The sequence below is a fragment of the Bombus affinis genome, chromosome 12, assembly GCF_024516045.1.
Source record: "Bombus affinis isolate iyBomAffi1 chromosome 12, iyBomAffi1.2, whole genome shotgun sequence".
NCBI classification, from domain to species: domain Eukaryota; kingdom Metazoa; phylum Arthropoda; class Insecta; order Hymenoptera; family Apidae; genus Bombus; species Bombus affinis.
The window spans coordinates 8,787,402-8,809,940 of NC_066355.1; the positions used below are offsets into that span (position 1 = coordinate 8,787,402).

Here is a 22,539-nt window from a genome sequence, read left to right on the forward strand (position 1 = left end):
TAGTATTTCAAGTTTCATCAAATTAGTCAGGAATTTAAGAAACGTAAATGAATTTCATTATTATAGATATAATATTTATTTCTGATGATATAAATAACAACATGTAATATGCAAAAACAATTTTTATTAAATCTGATTGGTCTTTCACATAGTGATATTATAGCATACTAAATTCTCATTAGTATTTAATTTTTATCTTCTGTATATAAATGTACATCTTCATATTGCTATTAGCTTACTGTATAAAGAGGATGAAACTGTGACAATACATAAGATCATATTAAAATTTTTAAAAATTTGAAAAACACACATCTGCTTAGGTACAACTATAAAGTGATATTTTATGAGTATGTAAATATATTTTTTTTTCAACTTCCTCTTTTTATTGACTTGTTTCTAATCGTCTTATTTCTTTCGAAATTTCAGCTTTTCTTGCCAACTTGTCAAGTATTTCTTTTTCCGGATTTTTTAACAATCCATTTTTTATCTTTTCTTCCAATGTTTCAATTTCTCTGACTTTTTTTCTGAGGTTTTTCAACCTTTTCTGTGGATCTGATATAGAGGTTTGAGATTGAGTTGAAACATTTGGTTTAGGTGCTGAAGTCTGGTTATTGGATACTGTCTTTATGTTAGTTTGTGGTTTACTGTTCTGTGATAATGATTCTTTTTTCTGATCTGGTTCTGAGAGTGTAGTTTTAGCCAGTTCTTCTGTTATACGTTCAGTTGTTTTATTTTTATTTTTTTTCTTTTTCTTTTTGACTTCTGTTTTAACTGGAGCACCAGGAATAGTTTTAGATTTTGCTGCTAGTAATGCTTCCTGTTTAGCTTTATGCTCTGCTATGAATTCTGGACTTGCACCTATTGGATACATAGGTTTATTCTTTATCTGTTTGCCTTTGCTTTCATATCTGGAAAAAAATGGTGATAATAACAATATCTGTATAGAATGGTTTAGTATTGTTTTATAAATTATTACATACAGTGGAACTTCTTCTTGTGGTATGTAGCCATCTTTCACGCGACGTGGCTTACGCCATGTACCATCAGGACGTTGACTGGCCGGGATGAATGTTCCACCTATGAAAAATTTGTAATAAAAAATTAATTTTATGAATTAACATGAATCTATCTTTTAAATATCTTTGTTGCATTAACATCATTGAATTTCATTCAAAACATCGTACATATCTTACTGTAAATATTTTTAATATTTATTAATGATTTAAAAAAAAGATGAGTATCAGAGCTTGACTTATATTTTATGAAATAATGATTGTTTACATGTTGCAGGTTATAAATAGTGCAACAGCTAAAATAAATCAAATGATTGAATGAAACGAAATTTATCACCTTGTTCATCTTTAATGTAAGCCGACGCCATCGTTATTCAGTACGATCGTTCGCCGTGAATATTTTTTATTATATTTCTTAATAATTTCTACTATCCGCGTGCCATTTTGCGATCGTGAGGACCTCAACCCTTGAGAAATAGTATGTGTCTTGAAATTAACAATACGTGTATAGTTCCATATGATTGTAAGATGTCGCTACTATATAGTTATTTCAATATGATTTTAAAATAAATATTGCTGCACAATTATGCGAATATGGGCACGTGAAATACTAGTTGGGTATAACTGGAAATTTTTCTTAATCTTCAAAAACATAATTAAGCTAGGATATTATTTTAGTAAACCATTACCATTTGGTATCGCTTCCAACGTTATCGATTCAGCATCGAGTATAATCATTGACTACGATTGGAGAATGTATTTGAAACACAAAAATTAATATTCTGCAACTTTGAAATTACAATCTATATTTATGATTTTCAGATTATACAATTTATATCGAAAATATACAAACTGCATACCGAAACTTTATAAATGAGACCAGAGTCGTTGTTACGCTTATATATTCACAATTAAATCTAAAGAACCATACAGTGGCGAGTAAAATGTTTAAGCCAGGCACATAGACGAATGATTTAATTGCTGTAAGAATATATTCATAGTAATTATTATTATAAAAATATATTATTAGAAATTCTATTCTTTTTTATTAGGTGTTAATTTAAATTATACATGTATGTATAGTATTGTAGCATGTGACAGAATAGATAAGGTCTATCAGCTACGTAAGATGACTATCTATTTATATTCTTTTACGATTCCGATTAAGTTCTTGATCTGTTTGGTATGAGGTCATAGCAGCAAATTAGTTTTATAGTTTGTATATCTATAATAGTAAAATAACGAAAATGTAAAGATATTTGAGAAAGAATGATTTATGTAGGTGCGATTTCAATATATAATGATTTATGGATCTGTGATTTGACAATTTTAGATCTATTTTTTATTGCTCATAGAATGAACTCGAAGATTCTGTACGCGTAGTTAGGAAACATTGTAATGGTAACATAATGTATAGGAAGCTACGGATACACGTTCATCGGAGCGGAAGTCAAGCACATACAATCAGGATCGGAAGTAATTCCGGTGGCCGAACACTGTGATGGTATTGTTAGCCGATCTGCTGAATAATAATTGGCATTCGGTGCATTTACACGGTCACGATCGCAGAGTGTCAATATCTTTCCGGATGGAATGGAAACGTCACTCGGTGGCTTTGCTCCGTGATATAGTGTTCGTTCAGTGTTTGCCGTGAATCTATGCCTGTGACTTCATCGTCCTTTCGAAGGTACGTACTGAAAGTAAAATGAAGCGAATCTTTTTGTCCTCGTGTGTGATGAAATATTCCTTACATTATCGCGAAATCCTTAGAATATATTTACGTTTAAATTGATGTTACTTAAGACGTGTCATCCGAGACGATTAGGAGGGAGCCGAACAAGATTCAACGGGGAGAAAAGGGTTGCTATCACGATGAATAAACGTAAAATTATGTAACAAGTTGACAGAAATACGCATGTGTATATAATCTGCCGAGAAAGTAGAGTGTACATGTTTGTGGAATATCCTACATAAATTATTTCGGTACAATTTTAGACGCAGGAGATAATGGAGAAAATGAATGCGATAAGTCTGTGTTGGTCAATTTTTTTGAAACCCTTTCCTCGAAATATTGATCTTTTGTAATAAATTATTGCATCGTTTTCATTCTGATGCTGACAGATTCAAAAAACGAATTATAACGATACATTTTACTTCGAAAAAAAAATACTTCAAGTTTTCCTCCATTGGAAAAAGTTGAAGTTGAAAAATATTGATCGTTCTATAGTTTTGTAGATTGATGTATTTTGTAATTTATGGTAAATGTCTGTTTATTATAAGTTGTCTTGTTTTCGGAAGAGGATGGGCTGTACACCTAGTGGATCATCGTGCAAGAAGGGCAGCATTCGATTAATGACTACGAAGCTTACTTTCACCAAGGGTCAGCTGTGCAACCTGAACACGTATTTTCGCAAACTGGTCGACGAGGCTCAGAATGGTGAATGCTTAACCAGTTTCTCAATAAATCTTACTCTTTGATTCGGCGAACAATGGAGAGACTCCGTCTGTGGAGGCGTTGAGAACAATAAAAATATTGAATTCAAGAGGAAATTGCGAGCTGCCAGAGTTTTACCAGTCGAGTGTCGAATCGAATGGATTTGTTACAGATTCCTCTAATGCTTTTGCGATCGAAGCTATCGTGGAAAGATTGGTCCAACGATTGATGCGAAGCGCTGGTAATCTCGATCGAAGATTCTCATCTATGTTTCTCGTTTCATTAAACGAACCTCGACGAATAAAGGTAAAAGGGCGACGAGATCGGAATTTCTGGAATTGTAATCATAACGTCAAGTTGAGAAGCTGGTAAACCCCATAGGAAGAAGAAGTACCAATACTTTCGAATTATATTTTTTTTTTCCTTTTTAGCAAGGTAGGTTTGAATATCTGCTGCGGATAGATGCATTGTCGATTTCGAGTGTAAGTCCCGAGCAGGGACGCTCGACGGTGTGTGTCGAGGAGGATGCCTCTCTACCAGGCTTTATTCGGCTGAAGATGCTTGGCGTTGGGGCGGAAGTCTGGCGAGAGTACGTGGATGTCGCAGGAAGGTTGAGGAGAGATCTTGTAAAAGCCAAATTAGCAAATTTATTGGCCACAGCTATTAAACAAGGTATTTTGCATCTACCGAATTCTTTGGTTTGCGGAATGGTTCACAGAGTAATTAAACAAATTAAACAGGGACAAATGTGGAGTCGCTGTTTCAGACGTTGGAGATCAAACGAACGACAGAATTTGTGTTTCACCTGGTCAAGTGGTCGATGCTGAAATCCTCGACAAGATATTGAAGCAACCGGACCACTGTCGAATATTTTACGGGTCAGGTAATGTTTTAAATTATATTTAAATGCTTTTGTTAATTTAAGAACAATAGAAATGAGCGATAAATTCTTTCTATGCAATGCAGCCGACAAGAGTCACTCGTCGAGGGACCATAAACAAGAATAAAGTATTCATCGCATCGTTATTATTCATCCAATTCTCCATTTCGTGCATTTCGTGCATTTCGTGCATTTCGTGCTCCTTATCAATGTAATATTATCTTGTCTGGCATTACGCGAGTCCCCAAACCCATTCTCAACGATTCGTTCTCGTTTTCGCTTTCTTTTAATCGTTCTTTTCATTCTTAATTCTCTGTCCCTGTTAGCCTCTGCTTGTACTAAATAACTGATGTACGAAGTAACTTGGTAATTCGATATACCGAGCGTTCAATAAATCAGGACAAGGCGCCCGAGCAAAGTTGCTTAATAACGACTGTAAGGGATTTAGAATAACGAGCACCCAGCAAGTATGCCCAGTTTCCGTATAACCGTATTAAGGAGCATCTTATAAATCAAGCCGTGCCGAGTCTCGTGTGAAACAATAACCGTAGCTAACGATGTGATTTTTAACAGTGTTCCCTAGATAACAGGATCGTGTAATTGTTTCTAGCTGTCTCGGACGGACCATTACCAGAGCCAAGGAATCATCGAGTGGCCTTGATCGAAGATTCCGGAGGGATACTGCTTAGAATCGGATTGGATAAATTTAAAGCTCGCGAAGTTGAAGTTAGGCTATTAATCGGTATCGGAGTGTCGTCGTGGCCCACTTTGGCGGATTATCCTCAACGGATACCTCTCTATCATTGCGATGCTCTTCTTCATTACACTGCAGCGCAAAGTGTACGTGTATATAACAAAAAATAAGTGCTACGATATCAATTTGCGTGCTTTTTGATTCTATTTTTGCGCCGTATTGATCGATCGTAACCTGTTCATCAAGTTTTGAGTTCGTTATCGCGTCCGCACTTATTCCACTCCATTTCATACAACGATACAACAGTATCGAAAAGTGAAGTTTATTAACTCGCGTTTTACGCACGCGTCATTTAATTAGAGCATTGATTATCTTCATTATATCGTTCGTAGATAAAGGACTATTAAATAGCGCGAGTATTATCGACGAGGCTTTAAAAACCAAAAACTATGCGTTCTTCATCGGTGGAAAATAAGGTAATAGAAACGCAGGTTTTCTTGAACGAGGTGCTTTAAGTGCACTTGTTTCCGATATGCAGCATTGGATGCCTTCTCGCAAAAAGTCTCGAGTGCTCTCGTCAAATTCTGTTTCACACTTTTCATCGGAGCCAGTATCTCGAGATAAGTATTGCATTCCGCGACAAACGGTGTCGACGCGATCTTTTATTATTCCTGGCTACGCTCTAACGATCTATCGGTTTACCGTGTACCGTGACGCGTGTTGAGTGCATAGCTCGCGCAACGTAGTGCTGCACAACCGACGCGACGACGTAACGCTTGTTTCGTATAAACGAGGATTGCTTGAAACATCGATTTGCATGAGGTCCGCAAGGTAAATCCTTGGTTGGTTGAAGTTATTAGCGATTCAACCGATTCACTGGTAAATTAAATTAATGAACGAGAGACTGGTATATCGTTTCACCACGCGAGTCCCTTTTGATTCCGCGAACGTAACAGAGTTGGTAACCATTTAAACGAATTAACTCGTTTGCTGGTGCCACTTTATACGATTGATGCGTTAATGGAAAAGCAAAGGCAAATGAGTTTTTCGCAAGTATACGTGCCTGTAATGTCTCGCTTCGGAATTTTTGAGAGCATATGTATGTATGTGTATGTGTGTGTGTGTGTGTGTGTGTGAGAGAGAGAGAGAGAGAGAGAGTGGAAGATTTGATTTTGGCTTGGCAATCTCCATATTCTTGCCCAAATGGGCAGATTCGTTTGTTTCGCGTCATCTGTTTGTCGCTGCTGTTCCAGGGCATGTACGCGGTAGTCGTTGGTCCGTATTCCGGTGCACGTTGCGAGAACCGAGCAACTCTCTGGAGAGTACGTGTTCCGGCAGCCGAGAAAATTATGAGTCAACACTATGCCGCCGACAGTGTACCAGCCCTCACTGAATCCGTGCTTTTGGAAATTTTATATGAGCTGCGCGAAGGCCGTACTTTGCATTTACCGATGAAACCAAAGGTAGTCAATCCTTCAATCAATCAATACTTAGCAAGTTACCGCTTCGTTGATTCTACGACAGGATTATTCTCCTATTTTTTAATATTTTTTTCGTATTAGATATAAAAATACGTGGTATAGACTAATGATTTCTTATAATATACAAGTTTGATTATTCTATGCAAAGTTCAAGATATAGAATTTTAAAACGTTGAAGATGAGATGACTCAAATATCCTTACTTTATTCTGTTTTACAAGATGTTACATACAATATTTTAAATCCGATTCCCAGTTGCATTTTCGACACATACACTTTGTCTCGATGGATTTTACATTTGAATAACTCAGTCGGATATATCATTTGTCTTTTTTGGACGTCGCTGGCGACAATCGTCTTAGAGATATTCCAAGGCGAGCTTGGTCTGTTCTTTTTGACGTTTTCATCTATGGGAATATTAGGTGCATATCATACCTTTGCACTTGTCGCAGGGGAACAACGACTGATTTCACACGACGTCTCTGCTATAATTCAACGTGCATCTAGCTGGTGCATCGTATCCGCACACAGACGAGCTTACATTCACACGATCTTCAATTCTTTGGCCTATTTCTGAAATACGAGCCATCCCTCCTCTGACACGAACCAGTTTCTTTTTTCCTTACCTTCTTCTTTTCACGATAGGGATTCTACTCCGGCGTTGAAGCCTGAGATCCACCTATTCTCTCAAACCACGCCATTGCGTTCTTAGCTATTTAATAAAAATGTTATTGTTAACAATTTATGAATTCAAAAATAATTTATCTGTCCTCTCGAAACTGCAGTAATCGGCGGCGTATCGATGAATACGTAATGAGAAAAGTTGAATCGATTTTTAAAGTTTCCTTCTTTTCCTTCCTTTACTTGCAGACTAGTTTCGTTGCACTTTATTGATCGCCATTCTCATTTTAACAATGATTATTCGTAGATAAATATGGCTATACTGTGAATATTTTTAATGGTAATATGTGCATGCATATAGATCATAATAGAATATCAGGTCTGTGGAGTTATCCCAGAATTGTACCGGAGTTATACCGGAATAGTACCGGAGATATACTGGAGTTGTACCGGAGTTGTACCGGAATAATACCGGAGTTGTGCCGGAATTGTACCGGAATAGTACCGGAGATATACTGGAATTGTACCGGAGTTGTACCGGAACGATACCGGAATAATACCGGAGTTGTGCCGGAATTGTACCGGAATAGTACCGGAGATATACTGGAATTGTACTGGAGTTGTATCAGAGTTGTACTGGAATTGTACCGGAGTTGTGGCGAAGTTGTACCGGAATTATACCGAAATTATACCGGAATTGCACTGGAGTTGTACCGGAATTGTACCGGAGTTATACCAGAGTTGTACCGGAATTGCACCGGAGTTGTACTGGAATTGTACCGGAATTGTACCGGAGTTGTAGTGAAGTTGTACAGGAGTTGTACCAGAACTATACCGAAATTATACCGGAATTGCACTGGAGTTATATCGGAATTGCACTGGAGTTGTACCGGAATTGTGCCGGAATTGTACCGGACTTGTACCGGAGTAATACCGAAATTGTATCGGAATTATACCGGAAATGTACCGGAATTGTGCCGGAATTGTGCCGGAATTGTGCTGGAGTTTTGACGTGATGAACGAAGAACGTGGAAGAGCACCGAAAAAGTGTCAAGACAGCGAATTGCAAGCATTGTTGGATGAGGATGACGCTCAAACGCAACAACAACTCGCTGATCAATTAAACGTGACACGAGACAGCCGTCTCCATACGTTTGAAAGCCATGGGAAAGATCCAGAAGGTGGGTGGTCCAAAATGGGTTCCACATGAACTGAGTGAAAGACAGCAGGAAAACCGAAAAACCACTTGCGAAATGCTGCTCGCCAGATACAAAAGAAAGTCATTTCTCCACCGAATTGTGACTGGCGATGAAAAGTGGATATATTTTGAGAATCCTAAGCGTAAAAGATCATGGGTAGCTCCAGGCGAACCACCGACATCGACTACAAGACCAAATCGCTATGGACGGAAGACAATGCTCTGTGTTTGGTGGGATCAGAAGGGTGTGATCTATTATGAGCTGTTAAAACCTGGCGAAACCGTTAATACTGAGCGCTACTTTTTGGCGTGGCATCCACCAATTGCCAGACAGGTGGGAAAAATGTATAGCTAGGGATGGGCAATACTTCGAATAAAATATTTTTAATCATTTTCATACAATAAACGTGTATTTTCTATACAAAAATTCCGGTTTAATATTTACATACCTGGTATATCGGCTGTGAAAAACGCTACAAAGCATCCGATGCTTACATGCTACGCATATCTAACATACTCTTTTGCATATCATGCGTACATTGCGCAAATTTTTACGTTTTTAAATTCTCCATAAATGCATAAAAATTCGCAATTTAAATACGAGTGAAATTTTTTTAGGCAGGACGGAAAAACGGCCCCTCGCCTCCAGATCGCTTACGAGTAGTTTCCAGACACATTCTGAGAACTGTGCACCGATGGGCTCTAGAAAGAACAGGACCGGATCCGTTGACGAGCTGGGCGCCCGATACCCTTTCGTGTCATGTTCTATTAGCGTTGGACGAGTTAGTCGCTGCGCTGAAATGCCAGAGCCTGAGGTGTTACTTTCATCCGCGCTGCAACGTGATGCTACAATGCGCGAGAGGTAATTCAGTTTGAGGAAAAAAAAAAGATGTGTTAGAAGAATGGAACCGGTGTTGTTTTCGTCGAGCTCGCTCTATCCAATCTCCGATTTCTTTTTGTTGCTATTTTTCATATAACAATCAATATCTCGGCGACACGCGCGGCTCGTCTGGTTTCCATGGAAATTCTTAATTAGCGATGATAACGACGCGTACCATTATTGAGAATGTTGAATGTATCGACAATTTGTATGCATTCATAAGCTGTTCGGTGATACTCTTCGATCGAACCGCCGTTTTTCATCGCGCTTTACTCACCGGCTGCCCGTTTATTCGCGTCACGCCTGTTACGTCCAACGATGTGTATCATTTAATCGTAGCGTAATTTAATTAAGACGCTTGAAAATTTATTAGCACGGACGCGCGCGACTTGAATTCAATATAATTCATAGTCCATAGCCCATAGAATTCATGTCTTTGTATTTTGAAGGAGGAATGGCGTATCACGAGGACTCCTACGTTTCTGATCGTCGATTGTTGGAATCTTACTTGGAAACTCTTCATTATCGATCCTTCTCCATGACGCGTGACGTACCAAGACCTCTAGACGTTATGGAGAATGAGCTCATTGCGAGATGGCGAGATATCATTGCCGCGTTGCCCAGAGAAACGTCCGATGAGGATTACGGATATAGCCAGAAACAGTTGGAATATTTTAGCATGATCCTAGAGCAAGTTCTACGAGCAAAGAACGCTTTGTTACAGGTAGAATTTCCACGACAGGATAGCTTGCTGCTTGTTACAGCTCCCGATAGTATGACAAAGACTCGTTTTCTGTGTTGACAGAACTATCCGGACAACTATAGTTACTCGAATTTCTCGGAATTATCCTACTGTATGACGGAACAGGTGGAGAATCTCGTGTTCCTACTGAAATTAATTCTAACACAGGCCAAGAACCAGAGTTATCCGATGGCGAATCGCAAGCTGCGAATGAACGATCGCCATAAGGAATCAAAAAAAAGAAGACATTGCAATACGAGCAGTCAGTTCGATTATTCGGTCGGACTGCTAATCGATGTTATCGCAAGAGATAGAGAAACAGCCAATATGGATTTGGAATCTTCTCCAATAATGACCAAAATACTTTTACAATGGCTATACTTTGGTAGGAATATATCTATTCACGAATAAACTGTGAGTGTTCGTGCATTTATGAGAAAAATTCAAGATTCAAAAATGTATAGAATGCTGCGCAAAATTATATAAAATATCCAAAGTGAAATACTCGTAGTAGGTGAAATAAATTTCTATTTAGATTTTGTTTTGTTTAGCCGTGTTCATAAATGTACTTGCACGAATATCCACGAATATCTATTTATGAAATACCAAATTTTATTTTAATTTTATGAATGTTTCATTGTTCAAGGTATGGACTATGATCGAAAGTTTCTCGAGCCTATTCTACGTCCATATCTGAACAATCTTTTCAACAGCCTTCACGAACATGGTTGGTGTGCAACGTCTTGGAAGAAGGGACAGGAGGTCTATGTTTCCGAGATGCAATCGCTATCGATATTCTGTAAATCTGTGATAAGCGAGGAAATATCACCTGCTAACGGGATCGTGGACTATCTATCAAAGGGTTGGCGCTGGGCAGAAAATATGACGAAGATGATCGAGCGTTCGGGGAATTCTCTGCGTCTGATTTTTCTTCCCAGAGACAGGGCGATTAAATACAACTTAACTTTCACAGAGAACAAGAGTCTCAGCTCGTTCTCCACGTGGAGCAAAGCTAGGAGTGTCAGTACGATCGTGAGGAAGAAAAGTATACATTACAGAATCAGCGAGCTATTTGATTTTCTATCAAAGTTGCAAGGATCGATTGCCCCGACTGAAAAGAAAGGTTAGAGGAAACATATGATATTTACTGGTTTGTTCCATTCAATTCATAAACTAGTAAACGGAGTAGTATATATCATAGGTACAAGAATTTGCTATCTTACTCACGGAAACTGTCACGTAGTAATAACGAATTTCGGCCGAGTGTTCGAGTTTTGAGAATTAATTAGAGCCGCAGTCGTGATTCGAGTGAGTTTCCGTTTTCACGTGAAACTTCTAGTTACGGTTGTTGGAAAACATTAGTCTAATATTCTTACGGCTAATAGAAACGAGTGAAATTAATTATTTCCTTGTTGCGTATAAATTCGTATTTGCCATTGCCGCATCGGCGAGAGAAAAAGGTCGATACCGTGGAACCGGACGAAACCATTTCTCTACAATTTTTCCAATACGTCATTCGCGGGGCTTTTGTTTCTCGGGTAAAAAGCTTTGTTTGGGAAACCACGAAAATAAACAAAAAAATACTCGCTCTTCTTTTGATAAAGATTTATGTGAGATTTTCGTGCGAGCATTATTTCCTGCTGACATCTTTTGTTCCCATCGAACGTGATTCAACTGAAGTTTAAAATTATACCCATTGTCGGACAAAGGATAGCAGTAGCCGAAATCCTTTCACTCAGCTTTGGAAAGGCCATCGAAGAAAATCCTTTCTCCACGGTATGGTAGCCCTATCTAGCCACGATCGTGCATAGAATATACATGTTTGGCATTAAAAATTGAAGAGCGGTGTCATTCGTTGAGCGAGACTAAACGCGCGGAAGAGACAAAGATTTACGTTGACGTCGCCAGAGAATCTCATACGTAGCGGGCACGTAAAATTCGAGCTGAAAATGCCGAGCGATAGATCAACCGTGCGAGTTACTAGGGAGAGAGCGGTTTGGGCTTCGCGTTTTAAATCAACGTCGCCGTTCGGTGACGTAGGCAAATTTCTGGTCCATGTCTCGATGTTCGGTCACCGGATCACAGAAGCGTTTACGTAAGTTACGTATATGCGGTACGTGGCGCAAAATCAATATTTTCGTTAGGGGTTGCAGGACACGCGGAATTGAGGGATGCCAGCCCTTTGACATACGTCGCGTCGATGAGCAGATCGCGAGCTCGACATCGTGGTCCTGGCGATTTGATTTCCGCCATGGTCTCCCTCGGCAAGTTCAGGGTGAGTTGTCTAACTTTCAAACTTTACAACCTCTCTCATATTTTCGCGATTCTTCTTCTTATCGCCTCAACTTTCGCGTCTACTTTAACTTGACTCAACGTTCTCCGTTCTGGTTATTTTCGGATATTTTTGCAGCCTGCAGTGTCCTCGCAAACATATCGAGAACAGTTTAAGCCTCCGAATAAACTACTGCAACGAGAGAAAGATAGTCGAAGAAGTTTCTCGTATTTGTATATCTCCGAGAGATTAAGCGATCCTTCGATCGAAATTTGTCTTACGTCGCAGGATGGATATTTCGAAGTACCGAATTTCTGTACTGTCGTATGGGCAATTCAGCAATTTAAACGTATGTAAATCAAACGCTGGTGGCAGTTGCAAGCGTTTTGACCAGTATATCATACGGCAATGCGGTATAGGTTCGATGGCCGATTATTTGTCGGAGTAATTTCCGCGGTGAAACTTGCGTTCCTGGTCCTTCGCGTTCTACTGTGTTTGCTCGGTTTGGAGTTTCGGCTCAGCTTTCATTCCACGCGCAGCAGACGCGAGGCAGCTTAATTACACACAGTTCGCGCAGTTTCATTAGATTAGACGAGCACGGATTTCCGGTGCACGAAGGCAATTCCAGGACAGTAATTTCACAGGGGTGTCCGCCGTGTGAACACGTTGGAACGACGTCGAATCGCGCCAGATTCTACGACAATAATATCGAGGCGGAACTTGAAGGAACTGCAGATTTCGTTGCTCGAGTTCCGCCATTTCCGACGATCCGCTTCTTCTCTGACGCGCAGCGGCCCATTATCCTCCGCTTGTATAATCGAGTCTCAGTCGATTTAATAGCGACGCTGGTAACCACGTTAAGACCAGCTACCCTAGATAGAAAAACCAGCGATCTTTATGAATTTCGCGCCGGTAGAACGCCATTGAATCGGTCGTTAATGCTTTTTCACGGACAGGATTAAAGGTAAGAAAGGGAGGATCGAATCAAATTCGAAAGGTTGTTGTAACGGGAGAAGCGAGGAAGAGCCAAAAGTTCCGTAAGGCTTTAAGCGCGTGCAACGCGTGATCGTATGTGCGCATACGTGTATATATGTATATATGTATGACGAAGGGTTATCTCTCACCAGGAGGCTTCTTCCTTGACAACGCGAATTAAACGTCGCTCACACGTCGCTGTTAAGAGACCGGCACCTCTTGTGTATCGTTCCTCTTTCCGTTCGCATAAATCTTTGACGAATATAAATTGACTTTTAATCGGGGCGCAAATAAGAGTTAATGGAACGTGTATATTAAATCGGCCCTTTTATTAAATTTCACACGAAACATCCGACTATACGATTACAGTATTGACCGAGATTATAACAAATTATTTAAATCGTCGTCGGTGGCGCAGAGAAATCAGCTTTTGTTCCGGACCGTGTTACTCTTTCAGTTTTAATAAAACGACGTTTATTCGTAAACAGTTACGCGCAACGGTAATTGTTAATTAACATGAAGAATAATTTCGAGAGAACGAGCAGCTGGGAAAAACGCGTTCGTCCAGGATGTCTACGCTTGAGATTAAATTTGAAACGGGCGTAATCAAAGGGACGGCTAAAAAGACGTTCGCGTTTTACGAACGGGTCCGCTTTTTAGCCCGCGTCAAAACGACTTCCGTTTTTCTTGCATTTTCGAGCGGCAGTTTGAAATCCGGTTTAATGCTTCGGGAAAGCCGGCGACGAGAAACTGCGAAGTGAAACCTCGGTTTACGGAGAGATCATAAAATCGGGCTGCGATGTTACTTCAAAGGATCGTGTTACCGTAATAACGACAAGAAGGTTGTTGCCACAACGACGTTCATAAAGGTAGCGATGGGAACGATGCTCTCGCAAACGATATCGATAGACTGTCAAAAAGTATCATCGCATGCGTTGTCCCATAACGTAGGAAATTACTTTATCTTGAAAATATCCCTAATATGAATCTTATTACGGGATATACCTTCTTACCTATACTCATATCTTCTGCATTTAATGTTCATTTTACCCTATATATGATCATTTTGAATTTCTTTACGGTTTTAAAGGATATAAATATCTTGTTGGATGTGTCGATCGCTAGTAACGTCTTTTATTCAATGAATGAATAGACGATTGTAATGAGAAAATCAGAGAGAACAGTTTAAGGACAGATATAGACGTAGATATAGACGGTAAACGAAACCAGAATAGAAATTCTAATCGTTTTTTAACGATTGCGATGTAATTTTAGCTCCAACTACTTTGAACGTTTATCAATCTATCAAAACGACATTCTGATATGTCTTCGACAGTTTAATTTTCTCCGAGCTATTACGAGAACTTTCGATCGAACTCAGGGGGTAATTAGACAGAAGGCACTTTGCTCCCCTGGAAACAGATGAGTGATAGAGTTGTAAATGAGAGGACACGATCCCGCACTTACGAGGGCCGATCTTTTTTTTACTGTCCGTCAGGAGAATCGTTCCCTCTGCTCGCCTGTTTCCGCGTACTTCCTCAATGAGATTTCGCCTCGGGATCAAAGGGATTTTCTTAAAGGTTAGCGAGTCTCCAGAGAACCTTAAACGTGTCAGCATTCGTAGGGCTCGGAGAATCGAGTTAAACCAAGCTTAATAGGTGTCAACGAGTTTACACGCGTTGACTGGACGTTAGACCAAAATCCTCCTTGGTCGATATCCTGGCCGATATCCTGGCCGATAAACCAGCACCGACGAAATTCTTCGTCAGACGTCCTGGGATCCTATTTTCCACGACTAACGTCATTCACCGCGAAATTGTTTCGATCCTGTTTTCTTTGGGTGAAGTAACATGAGCCGAACCAAATAACCTGCCTACCTTTCATCGTACCTTTCATCGAACGACATTTTCGCTTTTCTTTTAGAATAAAATTTCATATAGATGTTTTCATCGTTAATCGGAATGTTAAGTTATAACAGAAGAGTTCGAGGATGTATGATTTTAACAATTTGGAGGATGCTTTCTGCCTCAAAAGTGGTCGGATCTGCGGCATCCATAGCGAGACTTCCATGTAAGATCAATAAAACTCTGTCCAATTCCCCCGTCGCGCACAGAATGGTACAGTTAGAGCGGAATTCTTCTATAGAGGCTCCGAGTCGGTTCCTACTTACCTGATTAACGTCCCCATCGTACGAGGCATCGGCTTCTAGAGCTGTTCTTTCGAACAAAATAAACGACACTCGATTCTTTCCTCGTTCGTATCTCCCGCGAGAGTAAGCAGAGAATCTAACGTTTTCAAAGCTCCTCAAAGTTTGTTCTGTCCATCGGGTGACAGACTTTCCTAAAGGAGGATATGCTTTTCTATTATATATTTCATTTTGTAATATTACATCGGCGCAAGATATGGTTTGATATTTCTGCGACTTTGCGTTATTATTACGATAGATCGTGAGTTTCTTCGAAGCAACGATAACTTCGTCGTGAAGTCCTCGACAATCTTTTTCAACGAACGAAACTCGAATGATCACAGAAGTTCTTTGTGAATTAATATCGTTAAACTTTTACGCGATCGAGAAGAATGAAAGTGCGCGATCGTATTTTTCGCTTTGTTTATTCCTAACAGCGAAGAGAGGATCTTCGGAGGTTACGCGTTTCCATTTCAACTAATTTCCGGTTGCGCGTACCTCTGCCGTGATAGCCTTTTGGGAATGTGATAGCGCTTAGATGGGAATCGATCTTTCCAACATTCTTGTGCGCAGTTTTGTTTCAGAAAGAAGTTTTCCATTGGACGATACATTCGAACTTTTTATCTCGCGAACGATTCCCCTCCGTGCGTCGTGATGTTGTCATGGAATTTCCCCCAGATCGTGACTGTGAGAAATTTTCATTCTGTTTGTCGTATCAATCAGTCCACGTGAAATCGAAGCAGTTTTCGCTGGCGGATCGCGGGCTTGTTTGCGAAGATCTTTCGATTGGATTACGCCCGGGTCGTCAGCGATTCTTCATATGTATTTTTCAACGATTTTGCCGAGGAATCGTTCGAACCTGATGCACGAAACAGTCTCGAAGATGGAGTAAAAAGAGAGACTCGCCCGTGTTTCTGGCACTCCGGATGTATGTTTTTCCAGAGCCACTGAAGACGAATAAAAAGGGAAAAAATGGACACGTATTTACTTTCCCGGAGCGCTCTCGCGCGTTCTGCACACCGAGGAGCTCTTGGCTCCTGCCCCTCGTCTCCGTCTTCCATGTGCCAAGTAACTTTCTACTTAAAGAGCGACAACCCGATTCACCGGGACCCCCTTATGCTTATGGAAAATGCGTTTTGCGCTTCGAAACTAAGTTTAATCCTAGCTACCGCCGAACCAGGTTCTACGCGCCACTGCCGAGCACCACCTTCCTCTCGTTCAACCATCGAACAAAGGGGAATTTTAGCGGTGCTGGAGTTACCAAAGATTCTTAGCAAGGAACAAATTTTTCGTTAAATAAAAGGAAGCTTTCTACGCTGTTTCAACGTCATCAGAGGTGTTTTAAAAACACGAGGAAACACTTTTTCGTTTTATCTACTCGGAGGCTATCCTATTCCTTGAAATCTTCCAGACGTGTAGAGCTAAATCGTGGATCGGATGTAAAGTCAGTACGAAACTTTTTCTTCTCTCTAGGTTCTGCAAGAAGTCGCCGCTCTTTTGCCACGGGAGGAGCAAGTGGCAGTGTTGGAAATGGTGCAACGCGTGGCCAGAGAATCCTCTCGTCGTTCGAGGAAGACCACCTGCTTGTATACATCCAGTTCACCGATTCAAGTCTACAGGCCGAGGTACGGTTCCGTTTCTCTAAGAAGATCCTCGCTTTTAACGAGTCGTTAATGGGCGTGGTTTCCTTTGGTTGGTACTCGATGTATAACGAATTCCGTTTTGTTCGTTTCAGACCGGAGTCGGATTTCCTGGATTCCGCCGCGCGTCTGTCGCCAGGAATTCGCGAGCGGCGAATCATCGCGGAGCATCAGAAACAGCTGGAGAGAGAGATACAGCAGATGCATGACACCGTGAGACGTAACGCGTTGAGAAGACGACGCCCGTGTAACGTCTGGGACTCGAACTCGTTGTCCTCTTGGAATTCTTCGATCGATTCTATCGCAGGCACGATCAGCCTTAGAAGATATCGCGCTCCAATATGGGACGTTATCAAAGGTTATTTTATTTCTGATATATTCTAGAAATACAGTGGCACGTTTTAGGTATGCGTTCTGTGTCTTATATGGAACATTTTGGAATTTTCTCGTCAGTGTAACATCGACGCGTTCGTATCGTCATGATATCAGTAAAATTTGAAATTAATATGAAAATGTATATATGTATAGAGTCTTACACGTACACACGAAGACTACAGGCAAAGAAGACAACCTTTTCGCCAGCCACTGTATTTATGTTGAAATAGTCATTCCATTTACCATCTTTTATAAAGTCAATTATTTTAACCCGACTCGCTATCCACTTGATTTACTCCCGCCTCGTTTCGAGGCACTCGATTGCTTAATACGAACGTGGCAACAATTTACCAGCAGCGCGAGATTGGTTTTTTTCTCGAAACGGAACCTGGTAGCGCCGTGCAAACAATACGGCGATCGATTTTTCAATTTCAGGAAGTTCACCGGCTCGGTCTAGCTTGCGCGTGGATGGTAATATCGAGAAAAATAAATTCGACGAGATGATAAGCCGAGAGGAATCGCCGACGTGGAGCACGCAAGATGCTCGAAGGAAGTTGGACCGCTGCGAGTCGAAGAATGGAGACGAATTGCCATCTTGGGATACGCTCGAGGCAACTCTGAATAGGAGGCTGTGTAATTACGGCAACGCCCTGTTAGGATCCTTGGAAACGGACGAAAGTATTGGAAGAAACTGCGTGGCGAAGTCGCGAGAATGATTCCTTCGAAGTAGTAGGTGCTTCCAGGGAAATGAATTTTTTATCTCGAGGCGAGTCGGTGGAAATTGTCTAGGTGGAATCGCTTTTACATTTCAGCACGTCGCGAATACGCCTGATGCCCCTCCTGTTCCGGATACATCGCTTTTAAAATATATGTTCATCGATTTTGACACTTGGCCGACATTTTCAAGCTCTTGAAGCGCCGTTGAACAGCTCGCGACACGACTTTCGTGCTTTTGCAACCGTCAAATAAATGTTTCCCTTGGAAGATATTTAGTAGAGCTTCGGTAGTATCGAGCTTTGCCGTTTGTTCAGCTCTTCGATGAAACGCGATGGAAACTTAATTTTCGCAGACAACGGGCAACTTCGTGCTTCGAGAATGCGTCTCGTTGACTCGTAAGTATATAATGATCACAGAGATAGATAGATAGACAGAGAGATAGATAGATAGATAGATAGAGAGATAGAGAGAGAGAGGGAAAGCTGTGAAACTCGGCAGAGGTACACGCGCAACTAGAACATCGCCTTAAATTTTAATCTATGCCCGAGAACGATTACGTTCGTTTAGCTCTTGCCACTTTTCGTTCTGACCCTTCGTTAATTAAAGAGAACCGCAGGCTGATTGGAATTCCGCTAGCGATCCGAGTTAACGTCGACTGATTTTGGCAAATTCGACGAAAGAAAAATTTCCTTGCAACACACCGTCCTTCCTTTCTATACTTTCATCAATCTTCTCCACCTACGGTTACGCTCCATGACCGTACATTTTTATTAAGGATCAGGCCAGTATATAGCTCCGGCAAGGTTTCCTCTCGGAGAAGCTTTTCTGAGTACTCGGTCTCTTGGTTTCCATCTAATGTCCAAACTTCCATGCTCCCTAAATTGTGAAAAGATGTAACGCTAGGATTATTTAATCGCGCGCCGCTTTATACGACACACAGAATGGAAAATAAACTTTCATACGAAGACCGTGATACGTCGATGACCTTGTTCCGCTTAGAAAATTCATTTATTCACCTTTTTCCTTTGTTTGTCCATATATTTGGCGTATTTGCTTAAAACCTCGTTTTATTTATTTGCATTTCCTGCTTGCTCGTTTATGTTTCCGGTTTGTTTATTTGCATCCTCCTTTTTGTAATTACGTACACTATCGACAATACACAGGATACGTGTTAATTTAAATTCTCATATATCATTGTATACATATTCGATTTCTACGGGTTTCGTAGCGAGTTTAATCGCGTACACGCTATCTAGGATGCTCAGAAGGTCTCTAATTATTCTTACGAGACGAAGCAGGAAAAAGTTCGTTTGGTATTGGTCAGTCAGCGATTTAACGTGAGGATCGCGGATAATTGGAAATAGGCAAAGGCTCTCTACCAGAGCGCGATTCGATTAACTGGATGCAAAAAAGCGCAATTTTGCTAACAGCCTCGCAATTGCCAATTAAAGTCGTTGGAATGAGCAACATTGTTGTAGCATCATCGACGAGTCATTGAGCTTTACCCACGTGGGCTCTAATCGCGTGAATTTCACTGGCCCGGAAAGCCTCGAGTTCGTTGTATTATTCTTTTCTCTTTTTTCACGACCAGCTATTGTATACGAATCCAAAGTATCAAATTTCGAACATTCGGGATACCAGTCACGTCGGTTTTCTCGTTACGTGAACGTTTAACGTCAATCGAGATACTCTTCGTTACTTTCCTTTTCGTACGGTTATTCGTGCTGATTTATACATATAAATCTACAGCTTCGAAGTAACGTCGAAACAACTTTGGACTATAGTTTGATACTATACTCCGTGATGTCCTCGTAATTAACTTGAAATTGTTTCGATCTACAGACCACTTGTTAATGGACGAATCGATCGATCAAGATTGCGCGTCAATGAGAAGAAAAGATGTATCGTAAAGTCGACAAAGTTACAGAGAAGGATGCGCCGTTTAAAGACAACAAAAAAATATCGTTCATAAAATTGTGAAGACTTGAATTCGTATAGGAGATGTTTCGCGACCAAACGGCAGGAAGAAGACCGAGAGAGAAGACGCAGGAGGACAAAGGAGCGGGACAGAGGAAAAATGGAAGCGGGAGCATCGTCGTCGTCCTCGTCGTGGTAGTCCTGGAGAGAACTAAGTGGGGACGGACGAGGGGTAGTGTTCGTTCGGCCGGGCTGCTTCCGTGTATTCCGGGGGTGGTTTTGGTGCGCGCGCGCACCGGGGTTGCGCCGTGGTTTCATCTCAGTTTCGCAGCCTCCCTTCCGCGGTCCGCATCAACTCTGTCGTCGCTGGCACAGAGGTGTGTCGTTTTTATCCGCGTTTACCTCGTTGTATCTCGTCTCGAATACACTCGCCTCTTCGATATCAGTAGCCGAATACGTTGTAGGACGTTCCATCGGGAATTTAGAATCTCTGGCGAGTGAATCCAGTCGAATTGAAAACGAGAACGGTGTCGAGAGTAGCGGTAGATAACGAGACGAGTGAAAATTCTCTTTGCGCTTGTAACATTCGCGTTTACCGCATCTGCGAAGTATGTTACCGTGCGATAGGTGATCCAGCGACGACTGGCAGAATAATGGTGCGCGATGCGGAGGTCCCGACGCGTGTAACTTGGTAAGCAAACGTAGCTTTTTGCGTCGCAGTGTGTCTATAGCTCGCACACCATTTGTACGTTTTTCTTCTAACCTTTCACGCGAAACGGTGGCGTATCGACGTTTGATCTTAGATCGCGTATATCGCGTATGTCGCGCGTTTGCTCTAGCTCGAAGGACACGGTGAATCCGACATTGATTTTTAAACGTCGGGACGCCCGTATATACCGTTAATTGTTGGCTAGTTCTACGAGATGGAGTAGTGAATTCCGCGAGAACCGTTTTGTCGATTGTACCCCCGAGAGAATAGCGCATTCCCCACTTCTAGCCACTGGTTAGGACGGCGGAGCATCCTTTGAACCCCTTGGACCGTCATTACGAGTAATGTACTTAATCGTCGGAAAATCGGTCGCCGTAGAAACTGGCGATGCAGTTGCAGTTGAAAGCCGAAGTCCAGATATATACGAAGCTGGTATTGTATTGGAAATAAAGGTGAGAGAACGTTACTGAAATATACTGCATATGCAAATTGTATCAAACTTAGACTGGAAATCATTTTACGACTTTCAAACGAGTTTTATCACCGTCTGTGAACTACTTTGCTATTCAGTTGCTGCTTTTTCCGTTTCAGATAACTTTTCATATCCTTCGCTACGCTGTCGTTGCGTTCATGCATAATCATTGATCGATGATTATTAATTATAATCGTTGATTTCTTCATTCGTATTAAAATTTTCTGTTTTCTTTCAAGAGAGAAAGAGAGAGAGAGAGAGAGAGAGAGGCGAGCTTATCGAGCAGTAGAGTTGAAAGCGATGGGATAAAATGTATTTTGTCGCAATATCGGATATTTTGCAAACGTTCCGATCAACCAGTAACATTCGTGATAGCGTTGATTTCTCATGTAAATCATATATAACGTGTCTCAGATACGCTGGAAATACAGGGGAACGAACTGTGCTCCCCTTTTTCTACGCTTTACGGTCATTTATTAAACCAACGCCAATATCGATGCGTTTGATTTATGGCGAACCTTTTCCGGACCTTCGTATTTCTCCCGAACATTGTACTCCCATGCTGGTTCTTCGATATACGAGATCCGGTCTTCCGGATTTGGCACGTTCATGGATTTCATCCAGAAATGCCGACTGAAGAGAAAAGAAAGAACTTAATCCCGACGAAATCTGAATAATCTCGCAGGAACAGAGCGATTAACGCGTATCGTTTGTGGAAAAAATGGTTCGGTTGTTTCTCTATTCTTCTCGAATAGTTCTCTACGTATCGTTGGCAGAGTGCTAAACAGATAAATTTTCGCAACAACGATATCTAGTATTATTTCCTTGCGCGGCAAAGAGATAATTACAAGCTTGTGTCGGCACTTTGAACACAGAAAAGTTAACGAGGTATCGTAGCCGTGATTAATTTCGCGTCGACGCTATTTTCCGTCGAATTTAACCGGACCAAAGCCAGTCACGCTCCACAATCGTTCGATTAAACGATGCACCGATGAATGCTTGATGTCGCGTCGAGTTCTCCGTCATTCGTTTCATAAATCGACTGTCTGCTTGATTTTCGAACGTCCGCGTCTCCCTGGTACAACGAATCTGCGATCTCTCGCAATTATCGAGTGATCGAACGAAGGATAATCGAATTCGCGTGGCCGACAGGAACCGTGCGTTCACGAATCGAATGCCGTTTCCAACGAAAGTAGGACACAAGCAGTCATACCGAAGGCACGTAACTCGATAAGCGAATAATTTCTCTGTGCAACAACGAATTTGAAACGGAGCAGACACGCTGAGTCAGCGGTGTAAACGTAGAGGCAAATGTTCGTGCTCTTTATTCCATCT

General features: G+C 41.2%; 2 protein-coding genes and 1 pseudogene across 4 annotated transcripts; 1 reads left to right on the top strand and 2 right to left on the bottom strand.

Annotated features, from left to right (window-relative positions):
• The window catches only part of LOC126922741 (phospholipase A2-like), a 118,793-nt pseudogene extending 115,017 nt beyond the window's left edge, over positions 1–3,776 (bottom strand).
• On the bottom strand, positions 105–1,493 carry LOC126922735 (partner of Y14 and mago). The gene is made up of 3 exons (XM_050735604.1): positions 1,351–1,493; positions 981–1,077; positions 105–908 (listed from the first exon to the last, which is right to left on the bottom strand). The coding sequence occupies exons 1-3, from the start codon at positions 1,379–1,381 to the stop codon at positions 383–385; spliced, it is 654 nt and encodes a 217-aa protein (XP_050591561.1). The 5' UTR covers positions 1,382–1,493; the 3' UTR covers positions 105–382.
• On the top strand, positions 1,477–21,101 carry LOC126922680 (uncharacterized). 3 transcript variants are annotated; one of them, XM_050735475.1, is made up of 16 exons: positions 1,477–2,700; positions 3,312–3,450; positions 3,620–3,753; positions 3,879–4,119; positions 4,214–4,330; positions 4,938–5,167; positions 6,275–6,484; positions 8,939–9,182; positions 9,650–9,924; positions 10,006–10,327; positions 10,589–11,065; positions 12,087–12,217; positions 16,848–16,999; positions 17,110–17,372; positions 17,825–18,501; positions 19,949–21,101. In XM_050735475.1, exons 2-15 carry the CDS (start codon positions 3,315–3,317, stop codon positions 18,103–18,105), a joined length of 3,213 nt encoding a protein of 1,070 aa, XP_050591432.1. In that variant the 5' UTR covers positions 1,477–2,700; positions 3,312–3,314; the 3' UTR covers positions 18,106–18,501; positions 19,949–21,101. The 3 variants fall into 3 exon arrangements, with proteins under 3 accessions (XP_050591432.1, XP_050591431.1, XP_050591433.1); XM_050735474.1 differs by lacking the exon at positions 19,949–21,101 and having other exon boundaries at positions 1,477–3,450; positions 17,825–19,071; XM_050735476.1 differs by lacking the exons at positions 12,087–12,217; positions 17,825–18,501; positions 19,949–21,101 and having other exon boundaries at positions 1,477–3,450; positions 17,110–17,359.
• Positions 21,102–22,539: the final 1,438 nt, after the last annotated feature.